A 14,420-nucleotide genomic window follows, 5' to 3' on the forward strand; every position below is an offset into this window, starting at 1 on the left:
GCTGGCAGAGTGGCCCTTGTAGGGAGGTTGGGCAGGTTGAGCACAGTTCTTGCCTGACCTCTAGTTCATTGCCAGTATGGCATGACAAGTTGTCATAGTTTATGGCACACCCATGGCCAGGCTCCAGGTCAGAGGCTTGTCACTCTTGCCTGCATTTCCTCAAGTATTTAACAGCAGTATTCCCCTGAAACAGCACTTCTGGTTGAAAGCCACGTCCCAAACCAGCTTCTGCTCTGTAGCTGCTGCGTCATACAAGCCTCACGCATGATTCTGCTTATCTGGGATATACTAAGTGTGCCCAGCCCCCTCTGAGCCTTGCAGGTGAGTATTTAGACTGGGAGCTCCCCACAAAATTGTGGCTCTGCTGGAGACAGCATTTTTGCCACTTGCTCTGTGCTGCTTTATCCCCAGTTGCATAATGCAGCGTGATGTGGATAATCCGGTCATCATTACAAAAGGGTTTAAAACTCCTTTTTAATCAGAAGTCATTTTTAATAAAGCTTTTGCTTTGCTTGGAGAACTGTTCTCTTGGCTTGCGTGTTTAAGAAAAATGCAGGAAGCCGAGGGGGGGTGGGAGGGAACCAGATCACAGAGAAAGGACACAAGTGCCTCTGGCTCCCAGGCAGCTGCTGCTGAAGTCAAGAGCTGTGGAACCCATTTCCACTAGCTCCAAGCATGCAAAATCCTTATGTGTGCAAATAAAAGTAGCTAGTAGGTTTGTGCTTTCTCTGAATTTTTCCCTCGTAGAGCAAACTTCCAGTGGTGGTGGAGGGAAGGAAAGGCTGTTTCTAGGCCAGTCCGGCTTGTGCTCCCCCTTTAAACTCTCTATGTTCAAAACACTGGTGGTCCTGCATCTCGGAACAAACTGTGATCCTGGGCAAATCACAGCAGAGGAGGCGATGCTCTTTGCTTCTCTTGTAATGGCCTTTTGTGTGCGTTTGTGATTGACCTTACTTCTTTGGTTGTTGCTCTGCCATTGTATTGTGGAAAGTGCACTGTCTACAATAATGCACGATCTCTGAGTAGCTCTAAAACATGCCATCTTCTCCTGTATGCCAGTGTTTTCCCACTTTCCTGGCAGAAGCCATCTCTTGAGCTGCCACATCTGCTTCAATTCCCCTCAGAGAAAGCCTGGTTGGGCCCTGAACGCCAGCACTGAATGGCGTTTCAGAGCAAGCATCCTGCCGATTTCTGCTTTTCCAGTCCCAATAGTCCTCGCTCTTGGGGCCTCTTGACCATATGTTTAAGATCTCCCCAAGTCTCTCCTCTTTGATAAGTACAAGTAAATGCCTGGGAAGTTTTAACGTTATTTCTTCCCAAGACAGATCCCTCTAAGGGGATCAGTGCTGGGCAGAGGAGAGCCAGTCCGTTTGCTGTTCAGGTGGGTTGGTGAAACATCTGAAGGAGTGGAGGCCAGGGCTGTGTTACAATAACACTGGTGAGTACATACTTCAGAGTCATCTCCCTGGTAGAAGGCTGCCTGGAGAAAACCTGGAAGTAATACAGGTTTGCAGCACAAATAGTTAGGGGGCCAGGAAGGAGCTCAGCTTTGTCCCAGAGTCCCATGGTGGAGCAGGCAACTCCTGGGAAAGCGCAGGGGAGTGAAGGAGGTGATGGAGGAGTGAAATGTTCTCCTGGCAATGCTGCTGCCTCCCTGGGAGGCTGATGAGTTCTTTACAGCCCTCAGGGCTCCTTCCTGTTTCAGTAGCAAATATGACTGCCTCAGAAGCGATTTTTAAACAGAGAAGACGGATGCTGCAGTTTATTTTTGGGCACTGAGAACCCCAGACCAGATGGCATTTAGCAGGCAATGAACTCTGCAGGAGTTAATTAGCAAAGCTATTGTTTTTGAACTCACATGACTTATCATTTTGGAAAGCGTTCCAGTGGCAGAATAAAAAGTAGTAAAAATCGGTTTCAGCAGAGGTAGTAAAACAATCTATAATCTTAAGTCCATAAATAAGCACTTTGCCATGGGGGAAAGGTGGTTGTAAGCAAAAGCTAGTTATTGCCTTGATTTACAGCCATTAGTTGTCATCTCTTTGGATATTAGGGAATGGAGGGTTCACAGAAGAATGGTTAAATGATTGAAAATGCTGAGGAATCACCACAAAAAAAAAAATATATGAAAGATTGATTCTCATCCCCTCTGGAAAAGGGTGCAAGCAGAAAAAGATTTTGTAAAGCTGTTAATAGTAAAAGGACAGACAGAGCTTTGTTTTTTACCATTGAACAATGCAAAGCCACCAGCTTATTCAGATTTCGAAGACAGAAATTTTGGTAATAACAAAAATACTTCAAACCAAGTGAATGGAGAAGATTTGAAATAAAAATCAGAACTCCACCTCTGTTGGCATAGGGAAACTCAGGCTCTGAGCTCTGTGGAGTGCTGCTTGGCCAGAGCCATGTGCACCAGCAATGCTTTTAAAGAAGACCCCAGCTGTACCCATGAGACCAAGAGGAGAGTTGGCCACGGGTCTCTGTGCTCTGCTGCTCCGATTTCAGCCATATAGCTTCACCCAAATCTACATCTGACTCACAAGGAAGACCTAAGGATGTAGTCACAAAACTTCAGCGTAAAGGAAAAAATACATGCAGACAAGCAAGTTAGATCTGATGCCCTTGTAATTAAGGAAGTGTCTGTGATACTCAGCTGAAGCCATACCTGTGGTCAGCGTGTAGTGTGGTGTTAGTTATTAACTAGCAGGAAGTGGGTGGCTTTGTAGGAGAAACACGAAGGAGGCATTTTGCTCCAATTAAGCACGAGCCTAGAATAAATTCTGTGATGTACATGCATAGATCAAATTCCACAGTAAAGTGGCTTCAATAGAAAGTCATATTAATAGATTAAAACAGGGATAAGGTCAAGTTGGTTCAGTTAACAGGTAAAACACTTGATTTAACATTTGAGCCTGAGTGGAGAGGTATGTTCTCAGATGGTAGCTTTGGAAGGACTGTACCACAAGGTGACGGTGCAAAGGTGCATTTGGGCACTCATGCTGGAATAAGAGCGAGTGACTTGTAGCTTTGTTGTGTGTAAGGAAGTAGTTTGTAAAGTTTTATTGTCTTAAAGGCAGCTCCATCCGTGTTGGGCTGTGCTACACACACAAGTGTAGTGAAGTTGGTACACGGATTGGGGGTTGGACTAGATGATCTCCAGAGGTCCCTTCCAACCCCATGTGATTCTGTGATTCTGTGTTTAGACTTTGCTTCTTAGACCAGTCGATGATGAAGGGGGGGAAAAAAAAAAATATTTGTTCCTTTGCTTAAATGGGTTCTGTGGTTGTCCTGCTGAACAGGGAGGGGTTTAGAGTGACCAAAACAGCTTTACAGAGGAGTACTGCACATGCATCTTGCCTTAAATGATCTGGAAGAGAATACTTACCACACAAGTTTGAAAATACAGCTCCCTCCAATCCAGTTTGCTGAACACACTGAAGCCTTGGAATGGCCCTAAGGCAACAGCAACTCATGGAGCCAACTTACTTTTATCTGGGAAGGAGTTTATTTAATCTCAGGAAAAAACTGTTGGGCAGCACATGTACATGCATGTCTTGCATGTGTGTTTTGGTTTGTTCTTTTTCTTGGCTTGTGAAAGGCAGGCAAATTTAAAAACAAAACAAAACCAAACCAAAAAACAAACAAACAAAAAAAAAAAAAAAAACAAACAAAAAAAAAAAAAAAAAACCAAACCAAAAGAAAGGGTGGTTGTGGTAGAACGTAAAAGGCTACTACAAGGGAAACTACAGGTCTTTCGCTCCCCAGCTGGACTTTGCTGGATGCTTGCTCCAGAAGAGGGGCTGTGTAGCCAGGCTCAGCTGTGGCATGTATAGAGATCTCGTGGGGAAGGAGCAAGCCAACTGGGAAAAAAAATATGTTTTGTCCCAGGTGTTCTCCCAGCCCTTGTCTATCTTCAGCACAGGGATCTGTCTCTTTAGTAATGCGTAAAGATGCTGTGCCAATTACTGGTCCAGTCTCTTCGTGAACCCTTGTGAGCTGCTTGAATCTACAGTGTGTTGCAGCCAGGAGTTGTGCAGCTTGGGTCAGGTGCTGGACCGCTGCCTTTGGTTTTCTTTCGGAGCACCTCACTGTACCTGCATCAAAGCTTCTTAGTTCTTGCATTGGAGCAGGCAGAAAAATGATCAGCCAGTTCTAGGTGCAATGTCATAGCCAAACTATTGTGAGGAAAAATGTCTTGCAGTCTTGCCTAATTCTCTAAATTTAGCAGAGGGGCAGGCTGAGACTTGGCCCTGCCTCATCAGTTGCATAAGGCTGGAAGTCCATAGGACTGAGTCTTGTAAGCCCCCCTCCAGGGATTGGCTTTTCATGTGCCAGCTGTTAATGTGTTGTGATCCAAACACAGAGAACCAGAGCTAGCAAGATGATGACCAGTCCTGGTAGCTTCCTGCAGACCTTGGTGAATCCTGCCTGTTAACTTTGTCACAGAAATGGCTTTGAGAGCACTTTTAAATTCTTTTTTTTTTTTTTTTTCTCCCCTTTAGTGGGACCTGCAGCATGCTAATCATCTGGATGAAAGAACACTCAGCATCTCCTCTGTGATGGGGGTGTAATAGCTTTGGAATTACTGTTTGGAAAGGTGGGCTCACAGCTGATGGGAATTGTTGCCATTTGGACTGGCTGCAGCTGGTGGTGTCTAGCTTTTGGGTGGATGCTCTGCATGCAGTTGTGCCTTGCTGTTACTGGATGAGATCAGACAGGTCAGGGCTGGCTGCAGCTTTCACTCCAGCTGGTGCTTTGCCTTGGCAGAATGAGAAAGTGCTGATGGCAGATATGGCTGAAGGGGTGGAATTAAAAATAACCAAAAGGTAGATTCTGGGCTTGGTTACCCAGTGACAGGCCTGTTTCTATTCTGGGATGAAGATAATACGCACTGAGCTCATTATACCATGACTCTCCCTTAAAATGCCTTGACAGTCAATTTCGTTCCAGCTAATAAGGTCCTAAAATGTTAATGAAGCAAATCAATTTTTCATGGCTTTGTATTGTAGTCGTCTGAAAGTGGTGTGTTGCAATCTGCCAATTCAAGGAGCTTTTTAGATATTGGAAGGGCAGCAAAATATTAACCAATTTGGAGGTTGCTTTGGTTTGTATTTTAGCTTTTCCCCAGTGCCCCCTCTCATTTTCCTGAGCCTTTATGGTGTGCTGTTTACACGTCCCCTTTGGTCACTTCCTTTCTCCAGTGTCTGCTCTGGTCACTCATGGGTGGAGACGGCTTGCTCCCACCTTCCCCATTGCACAGGGAGAAGGATGGAGTGCCCAACAGAACGGATAGAGATGAAGCTGAACAAGGGAAGCTACTCATGCTGAAATACTAGTTGAAATAGATTGAGTTTGACGGGACAGAGTGGTGAAATGGCATCTTGTTCACCCCTCACTCCCCCATGTTTGGGGGGGGAGGGGGACCGTGATGTCAAAAGTCACAGACTTCTTTCCTCATGGAAGTCTCTTGCTGAGGTGTCAGTGTTACCTGGCATAAATGCTCTCTATGCTTAGTATTTCGTAAGTTGTGGAAAGAGGAGAGAGATGTTGCATGCATCGTGTAGCCACACTGATGGTGGATCAGTTACCCTCACTGGCCTAGGAGTAAGTTAGATGTCAACCATCCTTTATTTCTCCAAGATGCTTATTTCACACTGTCAGAAGGAGACAGAAGGGCTCAAACCTTCATGAATGCTCCTGGAGTTACTTTGATGGGGCTGTTTTTATGATTTCCTAATGCTCTCTCTGTTCTGGTTTGTGAGTATGGAGATAGGAAGTACCAAATTGTGTGGTTTGGGGAGTGTGTGCGGTTTTTTGTTTTGCTTTTAATTGAATTCCAGTTCTAACTATAATTAATTTCTGTGAGCCTAAGAAGAAGATAATTAACTAATGTTTTGGGACAAACAGAGTTTTCCAAGCTTTATACTTGGAAACCTTGTACTGCCACACTGGTAAGGGATGATCTCAAATAATTCATGTTGAGGAAATTAGTGGCTGAGATATAAATTGGCATTTTGAATAATAACCCTTCTGTAGCTGCTGAGTCGAGCATCCAAAATGCTTTCCACTCAAGTCCTCCACACAAAGGTACACTTGATCCAGTGCCAAAGGCTTCCCCGGAGCTTTTGCAACTGCTGAGGTGTGTCAATGTCCTCTTCTGCTGTGACAGCAAGGGGTTAAGAGCTAGCTGACTCTGTCACACTTGGGGAAGGAGGAGGGTATCTAACCCCCTTAAGCCTTCCAGTCTCTAGCTGGTGTTTGTGTGACCTCTCCCCTTCCCTGAGTGGCTAAAATTAGAGCTGGGGATTGCCAGGTACAGCATCTGTCTCCCTGTGTCTCCTGGGCAGGCCTTGCAGAACACCTTACCCTTTGGCACAGCCCCTGGCTTCCCAGGGTGATTAGCCTGGTAGCTCCTTAGGAGGTAAAGTTCAGGCTGATCTCATCTGTGGTGGCGAGAGCTGCTTGGACTTGAGCTGAGCAGAGTGCAGCTTCTCCAATGGTTCTGGGCTTCCTGGCCTGGGGAATGGCGGCTCTAGGTCCTGAAGCTTGACCTAGACCTATCAGCTCTAAGCTGAAAAGCACTCCTGCCTGTTTTCAGAGATCCACCGCAGAGGTTGTTTCACGTTTCTGTTATCTGGTGTGAATTAAGAGCCTTGGGAAAACATTTTCCGGTGCAGCCAGCTGGGGGAAATATTCAAGGTGAGCCATATACGTGTCCACAGCCAGAGTTGTGAAGCCTAGAGATGAGGTGCTGGCTCGAGAGGCAGCTGGTGCTATGAATGCAGAGCTGGAAAGCTCTCTGGTGCTTGGGTCAGCCACCAACCCAAGGCTGAGCCTATCCTACTGGCAGTTGTGGTGCTCCGGAGTGGAGCTGAGCACTGTCAGGAGACTGCTCTGTGTTCGAGGAAGGTGTCACTGCTGATGTTTTTGGTCTCGAACCCTTCAAAGGAGAAATGGAAAATTGCCATTAGTTCCTTTTGTGTATTTTGGAAAGCTCTCTTCCTTGTTCTCCATATCCTTTACTCTGTGCTCTCAGCTTCTGGTCTTAGGGACCCATCTCTGCAGGTTGGTCCTTTACCTTGCAACTGGCCGTCTTTCCCACTCCACATTTCCAGATCCAGCTTTGTTTTTTGTTTTCAAGCCTTCCCTTTCTTTTTTAACTATATTTAATCCCAGGCTGATTTGTTTCTGAGCCTGTGTTGTACCTGATGGGTGGCTCTGCTTAGCAGTCTGCTGTTGTGATTGGTACTTACCAACAAGAGTTTTCCTCTCTGTTGCTTTTTTTCACAGTCATTTCTCTCACTGGGGCGCTTTCACAGGCTGGGATTTTTGTTGTTGTTTTTGATTGCTAGTTTTAAGCTCCTTTAGCTGGGACAGCAATGTGAGGCTCATGAAACTTTTTGTTCATAATGTGGATTTCGCCCTGCTCTGCTCCCTTTTTTGATGTCTCTGCTTTCAGCTTCTTTATTTTTGTTGTGTTTGCAGCCAGGAGAATAGCCTCCAGTGAGAAGAAAATGAAGTCCTAACTTGAAGCTCTCTATCCAGCCCTTTGGTCCAAGCAGGCCAGGTAGATGAGGTCACTCAGGACTCCAAAAATAAATCAAGGAAAGTGCAGAGTTCTAACTTTCTGGGGAATATTTTTTGTGCATGACATGCAGGAAGTGCTGTGAGGAGCATATTAAAAATTCATACCAATACAGAGCAGTAGTTTCTGTGCGCAGGGCTTTGAGAATAAGCTTGTGCATCATGCACAGAAGCATTTGCAAGAAGCAACTCTTTTCATTTCACCCAAGCAGAGAGTGGTGAAGACAAGATTTAAATGGCGTAGAAGCAGGCTTGGTGTGAGACACCATCTCCTTCCCCCTCCTTCTGCCAAGACTGCTGGCAGATTTCTCGTCTGCTGTAGAGCTGACTGCAAAGTCCCCGTGCGTGAGGACGTTGCCTGTGCTTAGAGCAGAGGGGGAAATCTGTGCACATGGCTATTCAACTCATCCTGCCTCTGTGATAGGTTTGATCTAATTGTGTGAGTGTTCCAGCTGTTGAACCGCAAAACAACTAACAGCCAGGCAGAGAAGCTGTACCTTCTCCAACCCCAGTCGCTTTGCAGTTGTATGGATGAAAGGGGGTAGGACTGCATGCAAAGCAGAGGAGTGTCCTGGAACCTAGGGCTCTCTTGTGAGCCCCGCTTTCTGACCACTGTTGGAAACCGAGCATGGGACATGTGCTTTTGGTACACAGCAATGTTGGAGTGTTTTATTTTCTACTTTTCTGAAGGCATGATTGCTGAATGCTGTGCTGAGAGATGTCATGAGCAAGGATTAGTCAAAGGAGGCTTGACAGAGAAGCAGTTGAGACTGAGATGTAAAGTCTATCTCCTGCCAGCCCCACTTGCAGTGGTTGGTGTCTGAAGGCTTTCAGCAAGGAGGAACAGTGAGAAGGGATTTGGGGTAGGACAGCAAATGAACGGTGGAGCTCTAAAAACCAGTGGGTTCGTGGTTGGAACAGCTCTGGGGCAGGGGGTGAAGTGAGTGGGTCGGTGCTGAGGCAGGGCAGGATGTAGGAACAGCTTGGTTTTGGCTGTCTCATGCCCCTGTCATGAAGCAGATTGTTGACATGTGAACAGGGAACCTTGTGCCACTTAGCAGAGCCGTGGCAGTGGAAACTGTGTGGAGGCAAATGGTCCGGGTGGGATTTTCCTCCTTGCATGCAAAACCCTTCTCTCTGTTAGGCAGCCAAGTAGAGTTACAGTTGGCCTTGTCTGGCTGCCAGCGTGGAGTAACCGAACACTCCTGCAAGCGCTCGCTTTTCTAGCTGTCAGCCTCCCTCCTAACACTCTGATTTGTCATGGGTATCTGGCATTTCACGGGTATTTTCTAAAGGTCAGTGAAGCGTGCTTTGCAGCATGCATGGGTCTGATCGCTGGCATGGGCTTCAAGGGAGGCATCCCTCCCCAAATCACAGTAAATCAAGGACAGAAGGAATAACGTGCCTAGCTCTGTACGTGGCCAAAAACTGTACACCAATGTTTTTTGGTGTTCCTGGGCATATATGGCAGTAATTCCTCTTGCACTGAGAGGGGATACGTGGTTGAGCTCTGTCTGGCACTTGCAATTACCCTTGGGGGGTGCAGGGTGTGCAGGCTGGGTTCCCCTGGCCCAGGAACCCAGCTCAAGCGGCTCAAAGTTGACTGTGCCTGTGTCGGTTCTGGGATAAAACAGTGGCAGCGAAGAACATCTTGCTGACATAGAAATACCTGCTTCAGGTGAGCTGGCTTCTGCAGAGAAGGAGGAAACAGGCCCTTCTGGTGGAGCTTTGGGCATGGCTGAAGGCTTGTTCCTACCTTTGCCTGTGACCGCCCATGTGTAGCAGGTTTCTTTTAAATGATGCGGGCAGCGTGACTCGCTCAGCCCATCTGCCTGGGGGAGCTTACAAATCAGCTTATGCTACAGCCAAAACCAACCATGGTAGTTTCACAACAGGGTCTCGATTTGTGTCTCAGCCTTAGCTTTCTGTACAGGGCATTTTACCCAGTTGTGGAGACCTGCTTCTGTGCCAAAATGCCAGGAGGGTGGCGATGGGACAGATGCAACTCCTCTGGGCCATTTGTGCCCTTGTAAGTGGAGAGGCAGCAAAGGACCATCTTCTAAAGCATCTGCTGTCTGTTTGCAGGTGCTTTTAACCAGGCTTAGTGGATGCCTCTCTTCTATCACCTGAACTGGGACTTAGATGCATCTGAAAACCGGGCCTTAGTCAGCAAGTACCCAGCATTAAAGTACCTTTGCAAATAGGGCTCATGCTCCTAAATCAGCTGAATAATCTTAGTGATGCAGATCTGTCTCCTGGAAGATGGGTTTGTACTTCAAAAACTCAACTGTGTACATCTTTAGCCTTAAGACAAATTGGTTGGAGTTTTGGTTAAAATCTTAGTGCCTTCTGTGGAGGTTAACATTAAAACCAAGGCCATGTCAAGACTACGATAAGCTTTGTGGTTTGTGTGTGTGCTATTGCAGGGCAACCTTTCAGAAGGGGCAGGCAGAACTGAGGTTTCCAGTAAAATTTGTGACATGCTCATGAAGGAATGTGCAATCAAAATACAGACTGGCTAGTCTGTACATAGGGGCAGAACAAGTGCCGCAGACATGGGCTGCTCCAGCTACATTTAAACTTAGCAGTTAAACCAAGCAAACACCACCGCATGCCAGGCATTTAGCTTTTTCATTTGTATCAGTGCAATACTTCGTTTGATCTCCTCTTTCCTGCCATAGTGCAGCCCTGAAGACTTTTCTAATCTCCTGTGGTTTGTATAATTTCTGAATAGAAATGTGAGGTTTTTGAAACCTCCAAGAGATTCTGGGCCTGAGGAATTGCGTCTAAGCAGTGTCTCGATGCTAGTTTATTACAGCTCTGAAAATTGCATATTGCAGTGGGATTTGCACTGGCTTTTATTTAGCAGTGATGTGAAGCGTGATTTAGATGGTTATGCCTGGATGAGAACGCTATGGTGGGAAGGCAGTGGTACATTCCTTAGCTGGGAGGGGGAGGAATAGCAGGGGATGCACAGGTGACCTTCTGCCCGCTTGGTGCATGATGCGTCTCGTGGAGTAACTGTGAGAAAAGTCTTTCTTCTGGGGAGCAGCATGTATGCAAGCAGGAAACGGGAGTGGGGCTGGAGAAGGTGTGGATGGGGCTGGGGACAGAGTGAGGTGAGCTTTTTTTCCAGAGGCAACCTGGAGGGGGAAAAGCCATAAAGAAAAGGAGAGTTGACTGAAGAGCTGTGGGAAGGGGTTTGCCTCCAAATCAGGCATCTATTTTACCCAGCAGCAATCTTCTCTGCTTGAGAAATCACCATCTAAGGATTCCTGAAGTGGGGAGATGGAAATGGGAAGGAAGGCTCAAGCAGACAGACCAGTCTTATTGCTCTCCGGGTTTAAGATCTAATGGATATTAGCCCTGTCTTTAAAGCACTTTAAAGCACTTAATGGTGCACTGATTTTGTGACTCATCTTTCAGAGCCGGTGTTTTCAGTACTGTTAGCAATACTGCAGTTTGGAAGTCAAGCTGGGGTTGGAAACCTGGGAATCACTGGGACACAGAGTCCTGTGGCGTACGTGCTTGATGGGATGCAATGCTGCTTTCAGTGTGTGACAGCTCACGTAATTGAGGACGCTGCCTTGCAGATTTAACTTTGAATTGCAAATACCATCACGATTCTTCTGTTTTGGGAGATGTCTCTGCGTGGCTTAAAAGCAGCTCTGCCACTTCAGGTTTGAGTGTGGGTGTGAGACAAGGGTAGATATTCAAACCAAATGTGAATTCAGATTGCGGACCATGGGGGCAAACTGGAATTACTGGCCCGAGAGGTGGGGTATCTCTCAAGAGGAGCTGTGTGTGTGCGTGTTCCCTGGCAAGCCCTCCCCTCTGCTTTCACAACATGAAATGATGTGTTCTTGCTTTGGAAAAACCAAGGGGTTTTGGAACTGCTTTTTCATGAAAGCAAGAAGAGAAACAGTGTGAGGAGGAGAGGAGGGAAGTGGCATTTGAGGGGCTTCAGGCATGATGGGTCTAATTGTTGGGCCATTGCTGCACAGGCTGGACAGTACTTCTTCAAAGTATGAATTCTTTTCTTGTTTTCCTGGAGTGCCTGGCAATTGCAGCTAGACACAGGGAGACATTTTTCTGATGTCCTTTGTTGAATCTGTGATTCTGTGAAAAGCTGAGAAATTTATTGCAAGTGCATTTCAAAATAGAGGAGTCCAAGGACCATCTGTCTAGAGTGTTTTAGTGGAAGTGGGGACAGCTCATGGTGGCTGCTTGATTGATGGGTACAGAGAGTTTTGCGTGGACCTGTGACTGCAGCCTGTTTACAGCTGGCCTGCCTCTGTAAAGGAAGTCACTGATCTAGCTGGCACAAGCCAGTTGTGGCCTGGTGCCTCTGCCTTGGGTAGGGCTATGCAGCACTGGCGTGGGCACGCTCAGCAGAAGAATTAAGCCTTTCTGAGCATGAATGCTGCCATCCCATATTGCCTTTGAGAGCAGACCCTACATGCCAGACTAGTATCAAGAGGTGCTTCTGGTGCTGTTGGGTGTCTAAGCTGTGGCTGGACTATGCTGAGGAGATAGCATGTCAATGGCTGGGGAATCTGCCCTGCTGGGGACAGTCATGTGTGGAGTGGAGCCAGGAGGAAACTTGAGCTGGTCTGAGCGAGCTGCTGGGGAAGCGTTCCTCGGAGCTGGGCACATCTCAGCACCTGGCTTTCCCCTCTCACTGTGCTGACCTGCGTCTTGCCCTGGACTACATGCTGCAAGGGTGCCAGCGGTGGGGAGATGCCAACTTGGCACTTGAAGAGCAGAGCTGACGCAACTCATTTAGCAGAGGGATACCATGTGGTGTGAGAGCCCCCAGCTGCTACTGACTCTGTACAGAGCTGGTATTGCCTCCGTTAGGGAAGAGCTGATGGTTGGGAGCTGGGATCTGCATGCTCAGCAGAGTATAGTGTGGCCCAGAGCCCTGACAGGACACGGCAGCAGTCCCAAGGCAGCTGTGGCAAGCACGCCCAGGGAAAGGGGCATTAGGTAATCTTCTTGAGTATTTTTACCTGATTATAAATATTCTTCTGGCAGCTAAGAGTGGCACCCTGCAGCTGGCCAGCCATCGCAGAGCAGCAGGGTCTCTCCAGCTCCTAGGTAGCTCCAGGTCAGAAATCGCAGTGCTGGAGCAACGGCTGGGCAGCTGCAATGAGCAGGATTGCCCAGGAACAGAACAGGAGGTAACATACAGGTTCAGAAAAGGTCAAGCACATTTGTCTGTGGCTGGTTTATCATCCTCCCTTAGAACTTCCTAGAGGAGAAATACTGAAGTAATGCAAAAATCATTTCTGGTTCATACCAAAGAAGGTGGTCTTCGCAGGGTTCTTCTGCTTGAACTGAAAGACAGCTGCTTTTTGGGTAGCTTTGTGGGTGTGGATGGCTGTAGTATACAGATGTGAATAATAAAGCTTATTATTATCTGTAGCTTTCTCTATCTGTCTACCAATTTGCTGCTGATGCTGCAGGTCAGCTTCTTCCCTTTCATGGAGATTGAAGGTAAACGTCTAGATCCCATCTGCACCCAAAGCCTAATTAGAACACCTACTCCTAAAACCTCCATCTCATTAGGCTTCATCTAGATGCTATGTATCCCTAAGGAACTCTCAAGTCTGTGTACAGTGATTCAAAGCAGGGACAGGAAAGATGGCAGATGTTAACGTTTGTGTGGAGCAGCATGTCTCCAAGCTGTAATCACCAGGACATTCACCATGGTTACACAGATGAGACCTGCTTGGTTTGCAGGACCAGTAAGCCCTCTTAAAGTGCTCGCTTGTATCGGTCATGGATGTTTACTTGGTGAGGGGAAGGGCATGTTAAAAGCAAAAATTGCAGAAACTGCCTTGCCAATGCTTAAATGTGTTCATTGTTTTCCCTTATTCACAGGAGAACTGCTGAGTCAGCCAAGACCAGAGGGACTGACGGAGATCATCTGTCCCAAGAATGGCAGCGAGCGAGTTAATGTTGCCTTGGTTTACCCCCCTACTCCTACTGTGATCAGCCCTTGTTCCAAGTGAGACCTGAAAGCAAACTCCCATTCCCCTGCCAGTAGACACCAGAAAACCTACATAAAACATGCCCCCACTAAGCATTTTTTCTGGATGGTAGCAGCCTCACAGCCTGGGGACTGTTCTAACTATTTGTGGGTATAGACAGCCCACTCAAAAGATAAGAGGCACAGTAAAATGGGTTGAGGAGTTCCCTGAGCTGTGTTGTGGCAGATGCAAGACGCACATAGTGGGTAGGACAGATCAGGACATAATACTGTCACAGGCAGGTTTAGGTAGGATGGGACCTTGGGAGGTCTCTGTCCACCCGCTGCTCCAAGCAGGGCCACCCTTACGGCTGGGTCAGGTTGCTTGGAACCTTGTATAGGTGAGGGTTCATGACTGCCAAGGATAGAGGTGCCACCACCTCTCTGGACTCTAGAGTTACACTGTTCTTCTGGGGCAGAATTTTTTTCCTTCTGTCCCATCAGAGTCTTCCTTAGTACAGCTCGGCTTTCATTGCCATGAAGGTGCACTGCTGGCTTTTGTTCAGCATGTTCTCCACCAGATCCCAAGCTAGCTAGGCCCCAGACTATGGTGTTGCATGGGGTTGTCCAGTTCTAGGTGTAGGGCTATGCACTTGTCCTTGTTGAATTTCACAGCAGTGTTGTTGGCCCAGTCCTCCAACTTGGTGAGGTCCCTCTGGACAGAAGCCCTGCCCTCCTGTGTATCAATAGCCTATATGTCCTTCACTCCACAGAGTGGGGGTGTGCTTGGAAAACAGAGTTGTGTTGTGGTGGGAACAAATGTGGAACAACATTCACAAAAACAGCCAGTGCCTTGGCTTTT

At 47.2% G+C, this 14,420-nt stretch overlaps 1 protein-coding gene across 1 annotated transcript in view; it reads left to right on the plus strand.

The window, feature by feature from the left end:
• MFHAS1 (multifunctional ROCO family signaling regulator 1) overlaps positions 1–13,601 on the plus strand; it is a 30,127-nt gene extending 16,526 nt beyond the window's left edge. The window contains exon 2 of the mRNA XM_074148003.1: positions 13,471–13,601. Within this exon, the coding sequence (XP_074004104.1) occupies positions 13,471–13,601 (131 nt within the window). The remainder of the gene's footprint in view (positions 1–13,470) is intronic.
• The last annotated feature ends 819 nt before the right edge of the window (positions 13,602–14,420 follow it).

This window comes from Numenius arquata, chromosome 5, assembly GCF_964106895.1.
Source record: "Numenius arquata chromosome 5, bNumArq3.hap1.1, whole genome shotgun sequence".
Classification (NCBI taxonomy): Eukaryota; Metazoa; Chordata; class Aves; order Charadriiformes; family Scolopacidae; genus Numenius; species Numenius arquata.